General features: G+C 40.8%; 1 protein-coding gene across 1 annotated transcript in view; it reads right to left on the bottom strand.

The window, feature by feature from the left end:
- oprl1 (opiate receptor-like 1) overlaps positions 1 to 25,402 on the bottom strand; it is a 118,636-nt gene that overhangs the window by 84,751 nt on the left and 8,483 nt on the right. Inside the window, exon 2 of the mRNA XM_028583652.1 lies at positions 14,759 to 14,964. Coding sequence (XP_028439453.1) covers positions 14,759 to 14,964 — 206 coding nt within the window. The remainder of the gene's footprint in view (positions 1 to 14,758; positions 14,965 to 25,402) is intronic.

Raw genomic sequence — 25,402 nt, 5'->3', positions numbered from 1 at the left:
CTCCAGCAGGTGATACAAGGTGTAACAGAGATGTGAAGCATGTCTCTGCTGCCAGATGTTGTCCGCCTGCTGTACGCTGCTCGGGAAGCTGGTGTACAGTTGGGTCATCGCAGGTGTTTTTGTGAAACGGGTGCCCACAGTCAACCGTCATTTTTTTGCACTTGCACTATCAGTTTTAGGAATGGGCTCAGTGCTGCTTGATGTTGTGACGGCTGCCTCAAGACCTATTAAGTCCTTTTATTTGCTGGGACCTGGGGATTGGCTAATAAGGACTAATGATTGACACCTGGATGAACTGATTGCACACGTGTCTGTTCTAACATTGCTACACCTACACACATCCATACACTACACACTGATAAACTGATAGCACGTTTACTTTTGTTTATTTAAATAAATTTGATTGAATTGAGCGTGTGTTCTCCACATTTTGTCATACCTTTGAGCCGGGTCATGACAGATGTGCTCTCATGATCTCATGTAATTTTTGTTATGTCTACTTTCATTTGCATCATTTAAATCCCATTGTGCTTATGCTTGAAAAGTTGTTAGTATTAGTTTTAAGTTTAATTAGTGTGGGCATGTGTTACAAATATTCTAATTGCAAAATGTGTTAATTCATGGGATTTATATGTGAACTAATACTTGAACTTTGGTCAAAGCCAGGCTAGCGGTTTCCCCTGCTTCCACTCTTCATGCTAAGCTAAGCTAACCATGACTCCAGCTGTGCACGTGACCCACAGCCGTGAGAGATTGATGTCAAACTTCTCTTCTAACTTTTGGAAAGACAACGACATCGTTGTCTTTCCAAAACGCTGTCATTTTTTTTTTACCTTCACCTGAAAGTGTATCGCCAATCGGTGACACGGCTGTGTCCTGAAGCAATATTCTACGCGATATGATGTCACAGATAAACCTGTGTGACGGATGAAAGGAACAAACTAATCAATAAACATGATTTCATCAGCAGGGTCATAATGGCTCTCAGGGAACTCTGATCTCACACACACACACACACACACACACACACACACACACACACACACACACACACACACTCTGAGAGGATATCAGATACTGCGGCATCTGTTTATTGACCCCTCTTTATTTGCATCTGTTCCCATCTGCTTCAATCTTTTTTAACCGTTAAACCCAGAATAACACCCCAAGGCTCGACCTACACCTCCACACACACACACACACACACACACACACACACACACACACACACACACACACACACACACACACACACACACACACGCGTTTGTAAATGAAAACACACAAAAAAGTTGATTTTGACCTTTGAACTGGTTTGAAGCCCACTGAGAGGTCAAAATCGACAGTGTGTGTGTGTGCATGTGTGTGTGTGTGTGTGGGCGTTTTTTCTTTTTTTTGGGACTCCAAGCGCGCGCACACACACACACACACACACACACACACACACACACACACACACACTCAGACCATCTGTGCATAATTGGTTACTCAGCTATTCAGCTTCATGTCTCTGAGCTAAAGTATAAATGTTTGATGTTTCTGTCTGTTCAGAGAGACATTTGGCTCGCTCCGTCACCATTAAAAGTGCCGAATGGATTATCATGTTAACCATGGCATTGGAGTTTTGAAAATAACCAAGAAATGGACACCAGCAATGATGAGGAAACATGAGTTTGGATGGATTTTGAAAATTAAAGCAATGTAAACTTGTTAAAACCCCAAACAGAAGTATGAACGTGAAACCGAGCATGATATTTATTTCCTTTAAGAAATGGCCTAAAGCTAAAACTTACAAACATGATTAATCTTACAATCTCATCCTTCGCCCCTGCCTTTACATTAGGACTGGGCATCGAAGAACCGATTCCAACTTGGAATAGTTTCAAAAATTGCGAATCCAATGGAAATAGTTTTTTTTATTGGAATCATTTTATTTGGTTTTCAAATCCTATCACCGGTCCCCAAGTTTAACACGCGCAAGTTTCCATTTCCATAGCGACCACCGTACTTCAAGGCTGTAAATCACCATTGAATCAAAATTACATTTTCAACTCCACCCCTCAAATAATTCAAATCGAGAATCGATAAGAACCGGAATCAAAAGGAAGAACCGGAATCAGAATTGTTAAAATCGAAACGATGCCCAACCCAACATACTCTTCTGCTTCTATTGTAATGTGTTGATGTATTTTTATTGTATCATATATTGTGTTGTCCTCTTTGCTGAAGCCTCGTATTGATAACTTTATTGTAAATTTTAGGCCATTCATTTGTGATAACCTGGCACATTTACGTTGAGACTAAAGCCCAGTCCAGACCAAAGATTCCAGACGAGCCGAGTGTAAACTTGCAACTATTTGCAAAGCGTCGGTCTGCAGTGTTCTGAAAGCCGCCAGTTCACACCAATGCGACGAGACAAGACAATGTATCATCTCCATAGCAACGACTCTTTGTACTTCCGTCCTAACTTCCAACTTCCAGGCTTTTTGTAGCTAAATATATCATGGGTTGCGTCTAAACATGAATGTGGCATTTCTTTAAACCAATCAAAATCGTCTTGGGTGGCGCTAATCTCTGCACGGAGCCGCTGTAAAATAGTTGTGTGAGAGAAAACTCTGATTGGACAGATAGTTTAGCTAGGATTTACCCTGCAGAGATCTGAGGAGCAGTTTACCATAGTCCTCATAAATCTACCAACACATAGAAAGCGGAAGCAATCCCGAAGTGGAACGTCAAGGATATAGACTAATAAATACCCAACCTACCAGATACCCAACCTACCAGACAAACTTTCCATCAGCTCATACAGCAGCAGCCTGCTTCCCATCAGAGATTCAGATAACTGGGCCACTCAGTGCTGCTCAGAGCACACGCACAACCTAATTAGACTCTCTGGTAACTAAAAACTCAGTTCAAATGCCCGATTTGCTCCGCAGCAGATGGTCAAAACTGACAAACTTGACCTGCCGCTTTGTAAATGAAAGTGTGGGCATGTTTTGGGGATCTTATGCCAAGATAAAGGTCTGACTTTAGCAATACTCGTCTTTCTTTTAACACCATAGAACGGCAAAAACATACACAAGAACACCAAACACCTTACTGAAAGGCATATAAATAATGTATCAATATTTATGGAATATTTTGTGATAATGAGCAAACCACTGAGAAAAAAAAAGTTTTACCTTCAATAATGTTCCCTCTATTTCTCTAATACAAGATACAGTACTGTCTACTTCCTTTGTAGCAAAATCCACTTTGTTGTACATTTTTCCATCTGGGGATTCAAATGAAAAAAACAAAAAAAACTCCAGCAACATTCAGATTTCTTTTGACAACATACATACATACATACATAAATACATACATACAGACATACAGCCAATCAGTATAGACTGAATCTCAGTGAAGTTGCGCTAACTCCAGATCATTTCCAGAAAGACAAATGGCCGTGCATTTAAATTGCGGAGATATGTGAAATCAGCAAACTTGTTTATTTCTGTTGTCATTTTCAGCCATAACTTGGCATCTCTGTAGTACTTATTTTCTGTCCTGTGTTTCTTTGCTAGCGTCTCTGATAAACCAAATCTAGCGTTAGGAAGAGCAACATGTCACCATAGGTACATTAGTTGTCCAAGCTAACGTTAGTCAAAGTGTTGACATCAAATATCTACCCGGTTGTTGTTGTTATTGTGAAGAAATTGGTCTATACAGCCATAAGGGTGCTGTATTTTGTCACTGAAAGGCTCAGATTATTATTCTAAGTGTCTGACAACATTATGGTAAGGATCCCTGCAGAGATAGACATTTTTGTTAAAGAGTAATATCCTCTTTGTTTAACCATAAACAGTACAGATATCACAAACACTAAACCCACCGGACTCCATTTAAAAAAAAAAACACTTTTCGCATATAAAGAGAAAATATATTTTCACATGTAAATCAGTAAACTATGTGTTTATTTCATCCAAAACTCGAGTTGTGAGTATTGGAAAATTTGAAAAAAAGAACCAAAATGTCTTTTCATAGTTTTATTTTGTTTCTGTCGACTTTGAATGAAGTGTATTTTACGATGCTAAAACTACAGTTTATTTACATGGAGTCTGGTGGCTTTAGCGAACGCAATTTTGCGGATGTTTTTATGTTTAAAAGAAGGATCTAACGCTTTTAACAGAAAGGTCGACATCTTTAGAAATCCTTTCCAAAATATTGCCAGACACGTAGAATTATAATCTGAGTTGGTCAGTGGCACTTTTCAGAAGGTAAATACAAGCTAGACAATTGCCCTATTAACTTACATTGTAGCTTGTTTCGCCGACTGCCGACTGCAGAGATCTCGCTTAATACTGGACCAATGTCAAAGATTGTTGTTCCCATCAGAAAACATAGGAAAATAGAGGTTGAAAAAAACCAAATAATCCAATAATTGCCACGGGGGTCTACATCATCTACATTGCAAGATTTACTTTACATCTGTCTTCTGTTGCCCTTCTCTTTCTGGGATTCCTTCCATTCCTCCTCTCGTCCTCACTCCTCTTCCTTCACCATATTCAAAATCAAAAACTGATCGGTCACAAGGCAACTTGAAATTCTTATTACGTCTAGTACACACAGCATTCCGGGATGGGCGGCCTAAGCACTGGAAAGAGCCACGGTGCCTCTGCAAAATAGCCTCGGGAAGGAACTTGTTTTGGTGGAACATATGTACGTTCAAAAGTTGTTGAGTCGTGCAACAGAAAACTCAGATTGGACAGATAGTCTAGCTAGCTATCTGGATTTACCCTGCAGAGATCTGAGGAGCAGTTAACCATAGTCCATAGAAGGTAACGGACATCCGGCCGAAAAGTGTGAAATACGGTGGAATTTTTGTCTGCCACGGAGCAATCCCGGAGGTGGAAAGTCATGGATATAGACTAAGCTGAGCTATATCACCTCTCACCATTTTGTCCCGGATTTTTAGCTGTTGTCGTAGAGCTTGGTTTTGTCAATTTAAATGTCTGTCTTCACACTTTATTCATGTACATTAATCAATATGACAGACTTGAAAACAAATTTAAAGGTCTCTTTTTGACACCCAGTGTCTCCCTGATTTGTATTTTGTCCTAACACCCACTACACTGAAGCTCTGAGAAAAAGACTGCACGCAACACTCAAAAGCCATTCAGAGCGCTGTCATAGTTAGACACTTTACATGTCATTTTTCATTGCAAAAGCACAACGTGCTTGTCAAAACACTCCTCCAGAGCTGTACTTTAGAGGCGATGTTTCAAAAATGCTGTTTAAACACAAACAGGGACATCTTTAAAAAATCGACCACTGTTTCTTGGATGAAAGATGCAAGTTATGCAAGTCTTTTTGTTATTATTGGTTGCCAATGCTCACCCTCCTGTCCACATGAATCCCAATTGATAAGATTGTATGAAATTCAAGCTAAGCATGGCTGCCACTTAACTACTTACGGGCCATTTATCTCCTTTAGGAACCTTCCTAAGCAAAAAGGGCTGTGTCTGAAATCACTCCTTACTCACTATGCTCCCCCCAGAATGCGGGGGCCGCCTTTTTTCAAATACGCCGCACTTTCGCCGCATAAATTTCAGAATTCCGCGCAATATATGCGGGGCTTGCATGATTTCATAATCCCCGCATTTTCATTGCAACAAAGTCACATATATCTTAGCAGAAAATCGAAAAATGTTGTGTTTACTTCACACGAGAGCAGCCATTTTTCCCTGTTGCCATGGGAACGTTATGAAGTGACGTAATAACACGACGTGAACATCATCAAAAAGCAGGGTGCTGGGGGAATCACTTTTTTTCTCTTTTTCATCAAACTGCAGTTTTTGCAAGTTCACGCAGTTTCATCGCATAAAATTGCATAAATATCCTGCATATTCCATCGCATATTTTAAGAAAACGTGCCGCATAAACAAGGATTTTGGCCCGCAACAATCACAAAAAAAACTCTGTATGTACTCTCTATAGTCTGTTCGCCATTTTGAAGTGCTGTCCAAATGTGTAGTGAGAACATATTTTACCCTATATAGTGGACTTGAAGTATCCCACAATGCATCGTGAAAAGTCATCGATGGTCAATCAGCCAAGCCCTATATCCCATCATGCATGGCACTGAAGGAAAAAGAAAAACGGATGAGAGAAGAGAAAGCACTTTTTCAAAAAGGTTTGTTTTACCAGTTTATGTAGCCTAATACATTTTGTGAACGCTATTATGGCACAAATCAGGGGAAGACATGGGGTGCCATTTCCAAAAAGCTATAAAAGCTGTTCATAAATAATTAGTTTTTCCTTACAATGGCAGGAAAATTATGAGTTGGGAAAATATGCCCAGTATATGTTTTTATCGAAAAAAATGCATTTCTGTATTTATTACGGATGTTCCACCGTCCGACGTTGATCTGACACGTTTTAATCGTGCGACAGCATTGACGTAAATAATGGTGCCGAAAACATGTCCTGAGTAGTGTCCGAAAGTGTTTTTTTTTAATTTACATCTACATTTCTACATCAAACTATCTATATAGGGAGTAGTGAATGAGTGGGAGATTTTGGACAAAGCCAAGTACTATTCAACCGTAACTTATGGCTGTATCTCACGGCCCTTATTTGATAGCTCCTCGACTCCTCGTTCCTCGGCTGAACATCATCTGGTGGATTTCTGAGGACTATGGTTAGCTGCTCCTTAGATCTCTGCAGGGTAAATCTCAGTTGCTCAGGGTTTGCACTGATGATTAAACAGGCCTTGGAAATGCTCCATCTATGGTTCACCTAACATTGTCTATGCAGAGAGAGATTCCCTTGAGTCTGTTTGTTCCAATGCCTGTTGGGAAATAATGTCCGACACCTTAGATTTCGCAATGTGTGTGTGTGTTGTTGCTTCAAGGAATGATGGCATTTTCAGATCTCAGAACTGAAGCTAAGGCCTGATGATGTCCCAAAATGCAACATGGATCAGTGTGTTGTTATAGAAACAAAACCCTTATTTCCATACGAAAATCCTTCCAAGCAGCACCTTTTTTCCCCTCAAACTCCCCCCCTGCTCCCTGTAAACACAGCTTCAGCCTGCCATCCTCTCTTCTCTGTCTCCGGGCTGCTCTGTGCAGGGGCGGGGCTAGAAGGGAGGTCCACTGTGCTGTACTCCCTCTGAAATATGATTCCCCAACCCCCCCCAACTGTGATTTCCATTGGATCAGAGTGCAATCGCTTGGCTGCCTGTTCTGCAAATCTTCCCAGTCCCTTGTCACATGACCAATTAATGTTTCCATGGTGACTATCCAAAATTCTGATACCATGGGACCAGCACTGGAATTGTTTTTCTAAAAAGTGGCAGATTGAGCCTATAGAAAATGTGTATTCTAATCATATAGGCTACAATATGTTTAAAATGGAAACAAGTGAAATTAATAATGAATGTGATATATGTGTATTTAGCAGAATTACATTGTGTTGTTCTATCCAGCATGATGGTTCCCTCTCCCTGTGGTCCACCTTCTCGTTTTGTTGCATGGAGCACTAAACAGTTGTCAGATAGACATTCATGTTATTCCCTCACCGTCAAATACCGACGAATGTTCTGTATTACAGCATATACTGTAATATTTCACTGGTAATACGACCAAAGTAATATTATTAAAATAAAGAAATGCATACCATGATAACATCTAAATAAATGTTGATAGATGTAGCGTTATAGTTTAAAAAATATAAATAAACAAAAAAGCAATCCAGCTTCCCTGGCCAAAATAGACCGAAATAATAACATTAAAAGAAATACATATAAACCATGATAATATCTCGTGAATAATGTTGATTAAAACAGTGGTTATTGGGCTAAAAATACCAATAATAACTGTCACAGATTTTGTTTTTTCTTTCGTCGGTATTTGACGGTGAGGGAATAACATGAATGTCTATCTAACGGACCACCTCGTCGAAAAATAACGTCAAAGGTACCCCTCTTTTGTTGAAACTTGACGCCAGGGTTCTTGACCATGCGTCATACATTTGACGAGTAGGGAGTGAGACTGTGTTGGTTATTGCTATGAGCCAAAAATTACACCTGCACTGCGTATCTCTGCTGCCAAAAATTAAAACTTTTTTTCTCTACTGCTCTCTGACAGCACTGATGTCTAAAAAGAAAACACACAGAGCTTGCAGCGCTGTCAGGAAAAGTGCTCGAGCACACCGGGAAAACAGAAAGCAAAAAGACGCTGAGAGAGGAATATCCTCAACAGACACGCAACCCTCAGTTGCTGCTTGATGGCTTTTCCTTCGTGGCTTTTATGGTTTGTTTTTGTTTACAAAATAAGAGGTGGATTGAACAGCTGTCTGCCGCTTTTACTTTCCATCTGCTGTTAACTCCATTTAAACGATGATTTGCGCCTGCTCCATCAACAATACTGCAGTTTTTTCTTCTCCTTTTTCTAAAAAGTCAACCTAACTTAGAAGAGTGTTGAGCAAAGCATGCATAGCTTGTATCTGTGTGATGATGTGTAGGTGCATGTATGGTTGGTATATGTGCACCCATTCATTGTGTACTGTATTTACAATGTGCAATTATAAAGTATGCATGGATATACTGCTTTTGTTGGTTAACCAGAGCCTGTGTGAGAACAAATGAAACAACTTTTCGCATCCATTTAGACCAAATGATTGTTTCTCTGAATGATTTTCGTAGCAAAAAATAGATGGAGAGCTTTATTGTCTGTCCCATGCAGTGACAGAAATTTCCTTCGACAAGGCTCATTAACAGCACACATTTGAAACAAACACACATTGAAAACATACAAAACAGCTGCTTCGCAGTGTCTATTTTATGTCGTTTGCAGAAGGGATGAAAGATGTTTAGTACCGTGTGTACGGAGCGGTCAGTACGTCAACACACAGTCTGTTGGTCTTAGTGTCATGGTTCAGCCGTTTGTTAAAGGGCAAAATGCATACATAAATCAATAAACACCAAACAGAAGTTTTCTATAGCAAGTCGGCGGATTGTGCGTTTATGCGGTTGAAAATGGTTTGCTCTTCCGCTGCACCTGAACACCTGTTCACCTGCCCTAAATCAAAGGTGTCACCACGGCTCCATATCACATCATCCTATCAGATTTCTCATCTTACAATTATCACAATAATAGCAATAATGAGCAAAATAACAAAATGTAAACACTAGACATTCCATTCATTATCATCATGATACATAACGGAAAAATACCAACCCGTTCTCACTCCAAACTGTAAAATACGGACACAGTGGCTCTTAGCGTCAGATACCACGCCAAAATCACCCTTCAGCTTGTGTATAGAATGCACCGGGCAGATCAGCAGCTACACCCGAAATTCCGCGTAAGGAGGGTGGTTGGTGTTGTGGATGGGTCAAACAACACAGAAGACTGGGGTTCATGTCCCGCATGTCACATTTTCTAAACCCAACTGTTGCTTTCTTTTTTTCCTAAACTCAACTGTCCCGTTCTTCTTTTCCTAAATCTAACTGTCCCATTCTTGTCCTGTGTGTCACGTAAACGCACCTTTTATAAGCCCACCCACAAACTTTTTCCAAAACCTAACTGCATCAAAAGTGACGCCAATAGTCCCGACCCAGCACGTTTAGATAAAGTGTATTCAGATATGATGCTAAAGGAGACTTTAAGCGTCAATAACAACGCCAAAGGCACCTGACAAAGTGTCCGTATTTTACGAGATGGGAGTGAGAATATGTTGAAAATGCAAGATGTCTACGCATGATTATAAATGAAATAAGGCAAATCTGCAAAATGGCTCCAACAACGTCTGCCTGATGGAAGTAACTGGAAAGAGCGATGGATTGGGTGAGAGGGGTCCTCTGTAATGTACTGCTGGTGTTGTATCCCTTGATTTCTCTTTTAAACGAGTGACCTGGTTTAAACTGTGTTTTACCTGGAATTTGTGTTGCCAAGCATCAAAAAGTTCCTTATGCCAGAGTACGACGTTTGGCTCATTTTACAGTAAACAGGATCCTCTGATGTTACACGAGGACGGCTCAGAATACTTGCGCATACGTATCATTTCCACTGATAGTGGGGGAAGAGAGAGATGGAGAGAAAATGCAAAACAGCTGCTGACGATGCTATATAGATGAGCTAGAATCTGTTGACGAAACAGCAATAAAAGTTTAATGGATAGGTTTGGATTTTGTCAAAACTGTCATAACACAGCACCCACAAGACAAATTGTGGTTACTGTTATTGTTCCTCCAGGCTCTGAATGTTTAGCTGAAACTTAAATTGAGGCACCAGCTATCTGACTCAGATAAATCAATTGGACATATATTCTCGTCCTGGCAGTCATGTAGAGGTTTACTGCTGGTGTTGTGTCCCAGTAACAACTACCCAGTCCAGTCTCCTAGGTATTATGTTCATATTGGACGATTCTGGTCCTTGCAATTTCCGCCCAGTGCCAAAATATCTTTATTGAGACTTTATATAGAGCAATGGACAGTAAGGGTGTAGGTAGTCCATATGACGTTTCATTTTGAGGATTGTTCAGGTGCTGCCGGAAATTCCGCCGGATGTTCCTCATGTTTCGGCCGGATGTCCGTCACCTTCCTCCCTCTTTGTGTTGGCATTCTAAACTCCAGTGGATTTGTGAGGACTATGGTTAACTGCTCCTCAGATCTCTGCAGGGTAAATCCAGACAGCTAGCTAGACTATCCGTCCAATCTGAGTTTTGCACGACTAAAACAACCTTTGAACGAACACATGTTCCACCAAAACATGTTCCTTCCCGCCCAAGACGGACGTGAGTGGTTTAAAGAAATGCCAGTAAACCAGAGCATATTTTTCTCCCATCCCGGAATGCTGTGTGGACTAGCCAGACCCTCCTTCGCGACGCTGTGAAGGAAGGACTGGCAATGCAAGACTAGGATGTAGGGGATGCCATGATGGATGGGACCATTTTTGGTAACCGTAACCACAATCTTTCCTTACTGGTTATCGTAACCATAGTTTAGCCACAGTTTATTAGCCATAACTATGGCCTTTCCCAAATGTAAACAACAGAGTAGTTGCGACATTGTAGAAGGAACTCATTTTGAATTGTTGGCTCTGAACATTGAAACCCTAAATTAATTTAATCCAGGGTTTTGTTGAAACACTATCAATGTTCTTGTCAGGCTGGTTAGGGTTGGACTTCTGAGCAAGGAAGTACCGTCTGTCTGGGAATTTGAAAAGAGTGTTGGATGGTAGGCACTTGGGTTAGGTTCTCACCGGACTGTCTGCTGCCACCAACACTTTGTGTATGTTGTATTGATGTATCTTCCCTCTTGCTCGTTTTCCCTTTGAATTTCTGATTTCCTTTATCTGTAACAGGGAGGAGTCCAGTTGATATAATCCTTGTGGGCATCTCTGTTTTGGCTCAAAGAACCATGTGAACCACCCACTGGAAAAATCCCAGAGTTCCTCTGAGTTCTAACCTTTCTTTGTCTTTTTGTGGTGCTCTGTCTCACGATGCCGGCCTCCCTCCATCACACCTGACAAGTGAGCAGCACAAGCCTGCCTTTGTCTTTGGTTCTTTCCTCCATCTGATGTAGCTACGCCGCCAGGGAGTCATTTTACACTAATCAATAATTACAGTGTGAGTTTGTTTTTGTGGGTTGGATGATACATCTTTCCATCTGGCTATCAGAGTGACTCAATTGTCTGAGCTGTGACTGTGAAGAATTGCAGAGGAAAAGTGTAAAGAACAAAATAAAGTTTGTGAGATATAACCTAACTATGAAACATTCCAATACTGGTGTAGAAAAGAATGTAGTATTACATCCCCCAGATTTCCAAATCTGCTTCTTTACCGAGCAAAAAAAGCTTTCAGAGCTGTATCAGCTCTCACACAGAAATCCCAATGGACAGTCTAAAAGATTGTTGCAGCTAAGATTGCTTGCCAAAACCTGGGGCCTGCATTACCCAACTCAACTACTAAACTACCAACAAATAGGTAGGAAATTCGGATCTGTAATGCTAGTAGCACAGGTGAGCTCACTTCTAACTCCGCAACTCCCCAGAGTTTTACGTTTTTAAACCAATGTACACTCAACTGATGTCGCTTGAGGTCATTTTTAAACCACAAAAAGCTTTTTTTTCCACATACACAGTAGTACTTCCAAAGACCTGTAAACAGACATTAATGTGTACAATCGTTCCCTTTTCACGTATCTATAAGCAAATGTATCCGGGCATGTTATTTAGGTAGTCTTCCCCCCAAAAGAAGGATTTTACAGAGTTTAAGTTATTGTTATAACATGCAGAAATGTATTCTTAACAAAAGGCATACTTTGTGTCACATTTGCATGATTGATGGCTCTCTACGCCTGCAAGTTTGTTAGTTTCCGTTTGCTTCACCCTGCCGGCCAAAAGATGGTGGCATCCCGTCAGACGCCTGTGACTGATGTCAAAGATGCTTTTCCAGCTATTCTTTATTAATGGTCAGAAGACCATGACCGGTGGTGTTTTACAGTTTTGCCTTTCATGAAATGCGAACACAGTAGTAGTAAAATGTAAATGTGTCTGTGTGTGGGCAGGTGTTTGTGTAGGTTACATGTCACCTCTTCCATATGCTTTAAGAGAATGACTCAGACATTTCTTAGCTGTGGTTATTTCTTAATAACTGAAAATGTCACATCTGGTGCACGGAGTAAACAAACTTAATTTAGCCTACCTGCTTATTTTATTTCTCTCTCTGCAGTCTCTTAATTGGGTTGATCAGGCAGCCCACTGTTATGGGACATGAGCTCTGAACCATATAGACTGTATATAAAGATGGACGATGTAGTAGTGATCAGGCGGTGGAGCGTCTGCACCTCTGATCTACAACTACCTACTGGATTCTTGTTGTGGCTGGCATCTGTGTATATTTCAGATTTAAATTTTGCTCACTCAATGAACCTTCTGATCGCCACCAATTTGTGGCTGTTCAGAAAGCAGTGGCATGTTATCTTGTTCTTTGGCTCCCTTTTCTGCTCGACATGGGTCTTTGCTCTAAACCTCTGGAGCTGTGTGAGTGGAGACGTCCACTGCGTCTTGGAGTAGAGGCTAATGAGGGCAGAGACCTGTGCTTTGCTGGGCCTCATTTGGTGATGGCAAGTGTGGTGGTCGGCCATCTTGTGTAATCAGCCCTTTCATCCAACCCGACGCACTTAAATAAGGGAGAAGCCTCGAGCAGCCGTCTTTACTGAGGGCAACAGCTGAGAGCTGACATCGTTGGGCAGGAAAGCCAGTTGACTCCAGCGGTGGGTGTGTGTGTGTGTGTGTGTGTGTGTGTGTGTGTGTGTGTGTGTGTTCTCGTTTAACTACATTTGTGGGGTCCAAAAACCGGGAATACACTATACTTGTGGGGTCCGGACAGCTTTGTGGGGCCAAAATGCTGGACCCCACAACTTTAAAGGGCTGTTTGAGGGTTAAGACTTGGTTTTAGGGTTAGGGATAGAATTAGGTTATGGTTAGGGTGAGGGTAAGGGTTAATGTTAGGCATTTAGTTGTGATGGTTAAGGTTAGGGTAAGGGGCTAGGGAATGCATTATGGCAGGTCCCCACAAAGATAGTGAAACGCACTATGTCTGTGTGTGTGTGTGTTTTTAGTGTACTGTATGTGTAGGTATGAATGCCGAAAGCATTGAGACAGATGGAATTATTCTGTGTGTGTGTGTGTGTGTGTTTCCAGTGTACTGTATGTGTAGGTGTGGATGCCGAAAGCATTGAGACAGATGGAATGATTCTGTGTGTGTGTGTGTGTGTGTGTGTGTGTGTGTGTGTGTGTGTGTGTGTGTGTGTGACTCATATGTCTATCTACAGAACTCCATGTAGATGTCAGTGAGAGAAGGTCTAACAGGGATAATAATTATCTACAACGATGGAGGTAATATGGAGACAGCATTCAAACACACACACACACACTCTCTCTCTCCTGGTTCAACATGATGTACATGAGCACATACCGAGCCAACCGTGACTGCACGCATACACTAACCCCCACAACAGCCAGGTGCTCACGAACGCAGATTTTTTAATCAAATCCACAGGGAATACATACAAACACACGCACACACACACACACACACACACACAGGTAGACACATGCTAAGGGTGGCTCGTGTGCTTTGAAATATCACCTTGAGTGGTCGCAGATTTAGTTTTAGGGAGCCAGATGCCCCCACATGCTGCAACTTTACTGATAACTAACTGACTCATGTTTAGCCTAAACCGATGACTTTGGCTTTTAACCCTAAACCTTAAAACAAAGCTATGGTGAGGTAAAGTAGGAAATCAGATATCACAATATTTTTGACCAAATACATCAGTGTCAATATTGTGACTATATTGTAGGGTTGACTACTGGTGCTTTCACAGAATAATTACCCTTATTTTATGATTGTTTTGATAAATACTCATCAGTAATGTGGATATAATGACGAGGGCCACACAGAATCTGCACGCGCAGATTGACCGCTGATTTGCCGAATTTCAAAATGAACACAATTCACATTCAAAATTAAAATGAAAGTTTAAAAGTAAAAAAAAAAAAACCTAAAGTCCACAGATTGTCATTCTGCATCGCAGCTTAAAGCTTTAGTGTGTAACTTTTTGATATTAATGAACGTCCGTTACATTCAAGCCATTATTAGATATTAGATATATACTCCCTGTAAATTACACCTATGTGTGTCGCTCTAATGTTCAGTTGAATTTTGTGGACTATGTAGCTGCAGAAACTGATGTTGCTCTTACCTAATGATGACATACATGACCAGGAAGTTGCCCACCAGGCCGATGACACAGACGATCATGTAGACAACCACGATGGTGACCTTCACCCCCGTGGGGAGCAGGGTGTCCGTGTCGTTGTAGGAGGTGAAGTTGCCGTGGAAGAGCGAGTCATTGTAGAGCTGCAGGTGACCGAGCTCAGCCAGCAGGAAGTCGTCGGGGAACTCCATCTGGGACGGAGAGGAAAGGAAGTGTGGTTAGACAAATGTAAATGGACTGTATTTATGTTGCACTTTTCTAGTCTTAAAATGACCACTCAAAGCGCTTTAACATGGTACAGGAACCATTGACCATTCACACACATTCATACACTGGTGGCCGAATTTGTATAATATTAATACCAATAATTAAAAGATTGTGTTTTATGCTAAGCACTTTGATTTGCCTTGTTGCAGAAAAATACTAGGCCTATATAAAAAAAAATACAGTTGAGTGTTTAGAAATACAGCCAAATGGCTTGTTTGACTTATTTGCATTTGTTTTGACTTGTTCTGTTGTGAAAAACAAAAAATAAGCAATATACAAAGAGAAGCATTTTTATTTTTTATTTTATTTTCCATGCATTGTTATTGAAAAATGCAATTTCCTAAATTTGCGGTTGACAAAGTTTATAGTAAAGACTAAAGGGAAAAAAAAACATGAGCATATTTATGTATGGGACTTTGTTTGATTTAACATTATTGCATTATTAGTTTTTTTAAATGATTTTTTTTTTTGATACATTCTTATTAGCACCATTTATCATTCTGACATACGAAACAGATTCCACAATATCTGCCAGGTAATATTGGATGGTGCACAGAAGAGAGAAACAAAAATATTTAGAAATAAATGACTTTTTTGAAATATCAATTTATATTCAGAAGATGATCCTCATATCAATCACCGTGGTTACAGCTTGTAGCCATATTAACCTTTGTAGCCTTTACTGAGACTACCTTTTCAAAATTAAGAAGGGACTAGTTTTGATGACACCAGTGTGTTCCCAATCCCAAAAAACCCCAGGGTATATACAAAATTCTACACTGCCAACTTCTTCTACTTGTGAGAATACAGTACAGGCCAAAAGTTTGATCACACCTCATTCAATGAGTTTTCTTTATTTTCATGACTATTTACATTGTAGATTATCACTGAAGGCATCAAAACTATGAATGAACACGTGGATTTATGTACTTAACAAAAAAGTGTGAAATAACTGAAAACATGTTTTATATTCCAGTTTCTTCAAAGTAGCCACCCTTTGCTCTGATTACTGCTTTGCACACTCTTGGCATTCTCTTGATGAGCTTCAAGAGGTAGTCACCTGAAATGGTTTACCAACAGTCTTGAAGGAGTTCCCAGAAATGCTTAGCACTTGTTGGCCCTTTTGCCTTCACTCTGCGGTCCAGCTCACCCCAAACCATCTCGTTTGTGTTCAGGTCTAGTGGAGGCCAGGTCATCTGGCGCAGCACTCCATCACTCTCCTTCTTGGTCAAATAGCCCTTACACAGCCTGGAGGTGTGTTTGGGGTCATTGTCCTGTTGAAAAATAAATGATGGTCCAACTAAACGCAAACCGGATGGGATAGCATGTCGCTGCAGGATGCTGTCGTAGCCATGCTGGTTCAGTATGCCTTCAATTTTGAATAAATCCCCAACAGTGACACCAGCAAAGCACCCCCACACCATCACACCTCCTCACAAAAACCATCAAGCGCTACAACGAAACTGGCTCACATGAGGACCGCCCCAAGAAAGGAAGACCAAGAGTCACCTCTGCTGCTGAGGATAAGTTCATCCGAGTCACGAGAAATCGCAAGTTAATAGTAGATTAGATTAGAGACCAGATGAATGCCACACAGTGTTCTAGCAGCAGACACATCTCTAGAACAACTGTTAAGAGGAGACTGCACGAAACAGGCCTTCATCGTCAAGTAGTTGCTAGGAAACTACTACCAAGGATAGGCAACAAGCAGAAGAGATTTGTTTGGGCCAAGAAACACAAGGAATGGACATTAGACCAGTGGAAATCTGTGCTTTGGTCTGATGAGTCCAAATTTGAGATCTTTGGTTCCAACCGCCGTTTTTTTGTGCGACGCAGAAAAGGTGAACGGATGGATTCTACATGCCTGGTTCCCACCGTGAAGCATGGAGGAGGAGGTGTGATGGTGTGGGGGTGCTTTGCTGGTTTCACTGTTGGGGATTTATTCAAAATTGAAGGCATACTGAACCAGCATGGCTACCACAGCATCCTGCAGCAACATGCCATCCCATCCGGTGTGCGTTTAGTTGGACCATCATTTATTTTTCAACAATGACCCCAAACACACCTCCAGGCTGTGTAAGGGCTATTTGACCAAGAAGGAGAGTGATGGAGTGCTGCGCCAGATGACCTGGCCTCCACAGTCACCGGACCTGAACCCAATCGAGATGGTTTGGGGTGAGCTGGACCGCAGAGTGAAGGCAAAAGGGCCAACAAGTGCTAAGCATCTCTGGGAACTCCTTCAAGACTGTTGGAAAACCATTTCAGGTGACTACCTCTTGAAGCTCATCAAGAGAATTTCAAGAGTGTGCAAAGCAGTAATCAGAGCAAAGGGTGGCTACTTTGAGGAATCTAATGTATATATTATTTCACACTTTTTTGTTAAGTAAATAATTCCACGTGTTCATTCATAGTTTTGATGCCTTCAGTGAGAATCTACAATGTAAATAGTCATGAAAATAAAGGAAACGCATTGAATTAGAAGGTGTGTCCAAACTTTTGACCTGTACTATATATATATTTAAAAACTACAACTCCCACTATAGACGCGCCCAAGAACCTGTTACAAAGCTAGCATATTTGTAGTTCTTCCGGGGTGGCTGGCTGGATTTGTTCAGCTCCTGTGTTTCTGCTGTCTGCCGTGAATGGATTCATTCCATTTCAGATTGCCACCGCCCGGACCGGACAAACAGTACATGAGACAAATACATGAAACTGTTTTTTATTATTATTTTTATCTTTATTGTTTAAATCCTCAAATAGACAAAAACATCAATATTACAAATATTATGTATTTTTATTAACTAGATGGTGCTCTGTGTTCAACAAAGGGTCGAAAACTCACTGAACTGCCATTCCTTTAATCTTTTTCTTTGAACAGAAAGTGCAATCTAGTGAGCTCAGAAAATAAAGACAGTGGTTTGCGTAGCTTCATTTGACCATTACTAGAAATAAGCCAACTCTGCGTCCTTTTGGGCTCTAAGCTGTCTCCATCTTTCAAATACATGTCCAATGTTTACCCGGCGTTTGTTATGTCTCTGTTTTTTTTTTAGGTTGGGTAGAATCTATCTCTGTTGATCCTGTTTGTTTTTTTGCTGCTTTTGTGGCTGCACTAACGTTACAGCTGTAGCGCGCTGAGTTTACATTTTTACAGGTATATCTGGCAACCCGGCCTGGCTGTCAAACTGGGGAGTGAACAACACACAGGCCAAAACACAAACAGAAATTCTGTCAAGGAACAGAAATTTCAAAAGAAAATACTGACATTAGCATTGATGTCAGAAAAGATAGTATTTCAACTTAGCATGTTTCCTTAATATCTGATGACACATTGGTCATTTTTGGATTTATTACAGTAAATATATTACATATTGGACCTTTAAATGTAGCCTACCTACCTTGTAATTTTGTGCCGCTAGGGTTCTGTCAATCAAAAAAATTTATGTAAACATGGACTTTTGATGATGTTGTGTAGAGGCATTATGGGAGTTGTACTTTAACACAATTGCCGATTAAAGTATATCTGTTCAAGGATAGGTTTATCCATACAGTTTTATCCACGTTACGTTTAATAACGTTTATTCATGCCATTCTGATAAAATAGCTGCAGTTTCCCCCACATAATTACATTTTCTTGATTTGATTTGTATTGGTAGCTAACGTTAGCTAGCTAGTTGACTAGTTAGCAAGCAAGCAAGCAAACATTAGCCAGCAGCTTAAACCACAATATCACAATATACTGTATTTCACGTCAGTGTCACTTGTTGGATTTTGTCAGCACTAGGGGGAAAAGGGTTTGTTACTCAACCCTGCTGAGAGACTTAGCTACTTCGTGGCTGGCCACCAAGTATCTTCGGGGCTGTAAAGAAGACCGCTAAACGCTAAATGGGGGAGAATTTCAGCACAACACAGCCAGACTTGGGCGCCTGGGGCACTATGGTCTGTTTCGCAGACGGAACATTACACTTTCTGTTACGGCCGTTGGCATCGTTATCACCCGGCACTGGAATTTGTGCTGACTGGTTTGGATTGCTTTAAGTTAATAATAGCGGCTGGCTGCTGGCTAACTGTGGATGTGTCGTGTCCCCGGGGCTGTTAGCGGAGGGGAGTGAGGCAGAAAGAACAGGGTGTGATAGCTGGCTAAATTAGCATTAGATTTGTCTTATACCTATACAGCTAACGTTAACGCTAACGTTAGCTGGCGAACATAATCGTGGGTTAGCCCAGTGCTGTTTAACGTTAACTTTACCTTGATCAAAACAATTTTGCTTAAAATAACTTCATGAACGTGTTCAACAATGTACTTACTACTGGATCAGTCGATATTTAAATGTATCAATAAATAAGATCTCTGCTGTATTACTGTGTTGTAAGTAGCGTGTAATCAATGACAAAATGATGCTGTGTGGCAGAAAGCAAGCTGTATTATGGTTACTGAGTATTATTCTTTCTGTGACATTGTATGATTACGATTACTATCGAACGTCTGGGTGCCCGTGTTTAGAGGGATCAAAGGTTTTATGACGCCACTGACTAAATGAAATGTCCTGTGTCATTAAAATTAAATAATGGATTTCTCTGGGTTTGAACGTTGTTGGAAACATTTAGGATAGTGTAAGTACACAACTCAACAAAATATATAACATATACCTTTTTAAAGAGTTTATTTCTGATTCCCCCTGATTGCCAACACCTATAAGAACACTTTTCAAAAGCCAATAGGAATAGCCGTTTTTCTTCTCCATGTGATTTCAATGCAATGTGAGTTTCATTCCCGTTTAATCTTTTCTTTTATCTTTGTAGTCATGTAACAATGTATACATTCATGTGACATCCCTGCAGCATGCATATCCTGATAGCCCAAGTTCTCTTATTTCCATACCTTGATTGTGCATAACAGGGTTGAGGTTATACAAGCATTATTACACAAGGAGAAACCAAATATTGGAAAAAAATGACTTAGCCCTGCACTGCCACGTGAGGAATATATTACCGCCAAGATGTGTTAGAGAGAGAGAGAGAGAGAGAAGGAGAAGGAGAGGGGGCGATGACATCAATATTTATGAATGTTAATGCAGTGAAAAGAAAGGGAGAAAAAAAGCAGAACAAAAGACGAACATCTCACCAACAAATAACAGCGTCCGCATTAAGGAGAAGGCTGTTACTTTATATTTTCTTATTGTCAACGACCAAAACCTATTCCGTTTCTAAATTTGACCTCCGTGTGTGGTCTCAGCTCCACATTGTAAAAGAAGATTCCTAATTCTACGGAAAAAAACTCAAAATTGTTGACAGAAGTTTTCAGTTTTTTTTTTTATTGTGTACAAAAAGTCTGTAAAATGATGGACATTATATTTTAAAGGTCCTATGACATGCTGCTTTTTGGATGCTTTTATATAGGTGTTAGTGGTCCCCTAATACTGTATCTGAAGTCTCTTTCCCGAAATTCAGCCTTGCAGAATTACAGCCACAAGAGCCAGTGCCACAATGAGCTTTCCTTAGGATGTGCCATTTCTGTGTGTCATTTCTGTAAATGCTATTGAGGAGGAGAGAGGGGGGCCAAGGTGGAGGGTGGGGGTTTGGCCTTGACCAACTGCCACTTTGCTCGTTTGAAAGCCATGATGTCTCTCTCATGGGTGGGCCAAATTCATAAGGAGAAGATTCCTGATTGGTCCGTCTGAGCTTTCATTTTCTCAAAGGCAGAGCAGAATACCCAGGGCTCGGTTAACACCTATCACCATTTCTAGCCACTGGGGGGCCATAGGCAGGCTGGGGGAACTCATATGTTAAAAAAACTCATAAAGTGAAATTTTCATGCCATGGGACCTTTGATTAACAACCCAACTGTCCAATTTAAAGTGGATCAATATATTTTATAAATGTTTTACAAGGCTGTCCTTCAGAGTATCCTGTCCTTTCGTCTGATTTGCGTGTTTGGAAACACGCGCAGCCTAGACCAGAATAGGTTGCAGCGCATGGTCAGTATGGCGAGTAGGGTCATTGGGTGTGACCAGATGTCAGCTGCTTGTGATCAAGGCGGATTCTAGGTGTTTAGTCTTTTGTTCCTTCAGCAGTTAGACTGTTGAATGAGACGGACAATACAAAAACATAGGATCCGATTGTATTTTGTTCGTGTGTGTGTGTGTGTGTGTGTGTGTGTGTGGTATGTGGGTGGGAAATAGTTGATTAAAATTCTGTTCACATTCTCAGTGTGAGTGTGTGTGTATGCTGAGGGTACCTGGAAGTGCTCTGTGGGAGTGTGTGTCAGAGTGAGGGTTTTTGAAATGCTCTCCTTGTTTAAGTGTGTATGGGTGTGTTAGGTGGATGGAAGGGGGGGATGGTATATGGAATATTTATATTTATTCATATCAATATTTATATTTGTATGTGTTTTTATAAATGGTTTTATGTATGTGCACCTTGACCAACCCCCCCGAATTTCCCTTTTTGGGATAATAAAGTTTACCTTGACCTCAACCTTCACTAAAGATGAGGTTCAATAGCATTTCATTAAAACCAAATCCAGTAACCGATCCACTCATGTAATTGGAATCATTTGGAATCCTTTTCTTGAACCTGATTAGGTTTGCCTTTCAACGTCTTGTTGTTACGTTCATTGTAGTTAAAGGTATAGTGAGCTATATTTAACCCTTGTGTTGTCCTCCTGGGTCAAAATTAACACTCTTTTAGACACTGTTTTTACGTTTTTGTTGCTTTTTTTTGTTTTGATGTTTCTGTTGCTTATTCCCCACGTTATGCTTATTTCAAAATGTTTCCATTTACACCAGTATATTCACCACTATGTCTATTTATTTGCACTAGTTTTACACTTAATTTTGGAATTCATGGTCAATAAATCTCATTTATATGAAATGTTCTAATTTTTGTGTAAGAAATCAGCAGAAATTATGAATGATTTTGACTAATGGTTAAGATTCGAGGGATGAAGGTAAAGGATTATCACAGATCTGTCAAAGTTTAGTCAGGATAATGCTATAAAACACTCCAAATTCTATGAAAATAGAAGATTTATTTATTTATATTAGGACAATGCACATTATTCAACATTTCTGTAAATGTGCCAGTCGGCTAATTTTCAACTGTAGTCCTAGTTGCATGCATGTCTTTATGGTGGGAAGAAACCGGAGCAAACCCACGCAAGCATGGGGAGAACATGCAAACTCCACACAGAAAGGCCTGGGACGACCTGGGTTCAAACCCAGAACCTTGTTGCTGTGAGGTAGAAGTGCTAACCACTGAGCCACCGTGCGGCCCTATAAACACATCGCTAAAGGCTGCGACATATCGCGAAACACTCATAGATTTGTTGTGATGCTCAGTAGAAAACTGCTCTTTAAACTGTAACCGTGGTAATCAGAATTTTGGAAACGATTCCCTTTGATTTGTTTTAAATCCACCACGCAATTTGTTGTGTTTTACTGTAGAATACCAAAAGCAGTACACTTTAATATCACGATATTCAACAATGTTATCGCATATTTTCCTCATATCGTGCAACCCTAATTTGAACTGCTGAATAAATCTAAGGCGTGGACGGCGATTAAAAACGTCTTGAATCAGGCTAACACATTTGGTACGCAAATCAGCATTCATTGCACGGGTTGAGAGTGAGTTGCTGCCCTGGATGAAGGAGTTGACGCATCTACAGGTAGAGTCTAGAAGTGGATTGGTACGGTGTCAGCTGCTGCTGTGGTAAACTGGCGTGGTGGTGAAGCTCTCATGTACCGGTCAATCCACTTCCCAACACTCAACCATGATTATGAGCTTTGGGCGGTGACTTTGAGAATACCATCACGCATACAAGCAGCTGAAATGAGTTTCTGTTTGCAGGGTGTCTGCGTTCTGTTTTTATTACATAGAGCTCTATTTATTACCCTGTTTTTTAATCTGTGTTTTTAAAAGGAGCCATGCTCGTAATTTCGCTCATACTTTACATTTCTATGTTTTGCTGAATGACAATAAAAAGGAATCTTGAATCCCAGACACAAGCAGGCTTTGGCTTTAAATCCTGCCACGAACCACGCTCGCTCCCTCTCTCTCTCTCTGTCTCTGTTGCATCATGAATATTCATTGAATCAAAACAGCAAAGTAACTCCGCTGTGCCGCTGAATTTCCTTGCGGTTACTGCCAGTCTTAATACACATGGCTTAAATATGCTCTAATATCTCTCTCTTTCTTCTCTCATCCTTCCATCCCTGCATCATATCTCCTTCCCTCTGTGTTGACATCTCTATTTCCTTTCCTCCTTCAATTCTCACATCCACCATTAACATCCAAGATCCAAGAGTGTGTTTTTGTTTGATATGTGTGTGTGTGTGTGTGCGTGTGCGTGTGTGTGTGTGTGTGTGTGTGTGTGCGTGCGTGCTGCGAGTGTTTTGGCTCCCAAAGCTTTGATGAATAGGCAGTTAAACTTAGAAGCTGAAGTGTGTGTGTGTGTGTGTGTGTGTGTGTGTGTGTGTGTGTGTCCATGTAAGGCTGCAGTGGCACTCTGGGTGGGCCATAGTGACATTTCTTCTACGTGTGAGAGGACAAAGAAGCACTAATGTGACTGATGTTTTTTTCATTACCGTTTCTGCATGCAACAGTGCAAGGTGAATGTCGGAAAGTAAAGCCCCAGCAACTTGTTTTTACAGCTCCAATGCTGTGTTTACCGAGTGTGTCCAAGGTTATGAAGTTATAATTTCCACCCAAAGTGTTAAAAAAGTCATTTTAAACAGAAGTTCCGGAAAAGTCTGCAAAATCAAATGTGGCTCGGTACGGCGACTTGAATTCATGCAAAAGGATACAACAAAATGGCATAGTTAATGGAGCAGCAGTAACTCTGATTTATTGTGGCATTTCATCAGTGAGTACATTTACATACACAAGACAATATTCCGAATTTGATACAGGTCATGTAAACAGCATATTCCGGTTGGATATTCTGAATAAGGCCTTTTTCCAAATATAGCATTTTCCGATTAAGACGTGGGATATTCTGGTATTATTCGGGTTTCAGAGGAATTCTTTGGACATGTATATAGCGCATTCAATCTGGGTCTTTACTGCAGTTTACGGCCATTTTACGGCTTCTTGCCTTTTTACGGCTTACATTCAGCTCTGTGCGTTGCTATGGTTGCTGTGGTTGCACAAACCAACCAGCCAACAGTTTGCAAGGTTGCAGACCCACTAAGAAGGAGAAACACAGCTACTTTTAAACATTATCAAAGACTTGGATATTAACAGGTTTTTGGATATGCGCAAACATCGCTATGCCAACCTTTTCAAGAAGCTGGTTGAAGGAATGAAAGAGGAACGCTGTGTTCTCACGCTCCAACAAGTCCGCTGGTAAACTTAATATTTTGCAAGGCTACATGTAAACGGGAATATTAGTGGAATATTCACTTTCATTAGCCATGTAAACAGCTTAGTTGGAATATCGTCTTTTTCAGAATAAGGGCAAAAACCGGAATATTAAGTGCATTGCAATGGCCCTGTTTACATTTTCTTTTAAAATGGGTCTTGGGCAGCGATGTGGACTTGACACTTGGTGACTTGGACCTTGACATTTACACTATTATGAGACTGTGTTGTATAACCCTGGAACATAATCATCTTCCATTGTCTTTTGCAAGGTAAACAGCAGAAATACCAACACGGTCTCACGGCAGTTTGTAAAAAGGCACGTCATTTTTAATCTATTGATTTGTGTACAAGGACACATTTCTCGTTTATTTCGTGGCGGTCAGCATGAATTGGGAACACAGAGGTACGTGGTGGTCAGCACTTAATGGGAACGGGGAAAGGAAACCTGACACGCAGGAAACGAAAGTCCTGTGTTGTTTGACCCATCCACCACCCACCCAACCAACCTCCCTACGCGGATTTTCGGCCTTTCATACTACTCACTACCATAGTCGTGCTGTGATCACAAAAGATGCTTCCCATTAAAATACATTAGTTTAAAAAATGTGCTGACCACCACGAAATAAACGAGTCCGTGTACACAAATCAATAGATTCAATTACGTGACCATTTCACAAACTGCCGTGAGACTGGGTTGGAAATACACATTCATGTTACGAAGTCATCTAGCGGGAATGTGCACTTGCAAAACTGAAGTTTGAACGAATTTGAACAAATGCCTAATTCTTTTGAATGAATTCAAACCAAACCCATAAAACGTAATACCCCCTGGCCCTGAGGAAGGGTCCGCCGAAAAATAGGTGGGTCATACAGTTGACGTTGCTCAGTGGTGGGAGAAGTATCAGTGCGCGATCACGGAAGGCTTGAATCATGTGGACGCGCCGACAGTTTTGTTGTCATTACTTAGAATTCCTCATTGGGGCGACAGAAACTACGTAC

Source organism: Perca flavescens, chromosome 7, assembly GCF_004354835.1.
Source record: "Perca flavescens isolate YP-PL-M2 chromosome 7, PFLA_1.0, whole genome shotgun sequence".
In the NCBI taxonomy this organism is placed as follows: domain Eukaryota; kingdom Metazoa; phylum Chordata; class Actinopteri; order Perciformes; family Percidae; genus Perca; species Perca flavescens.
This window is presented reverse-complemented; position numbering and strand designations above follow the sequence as displayed.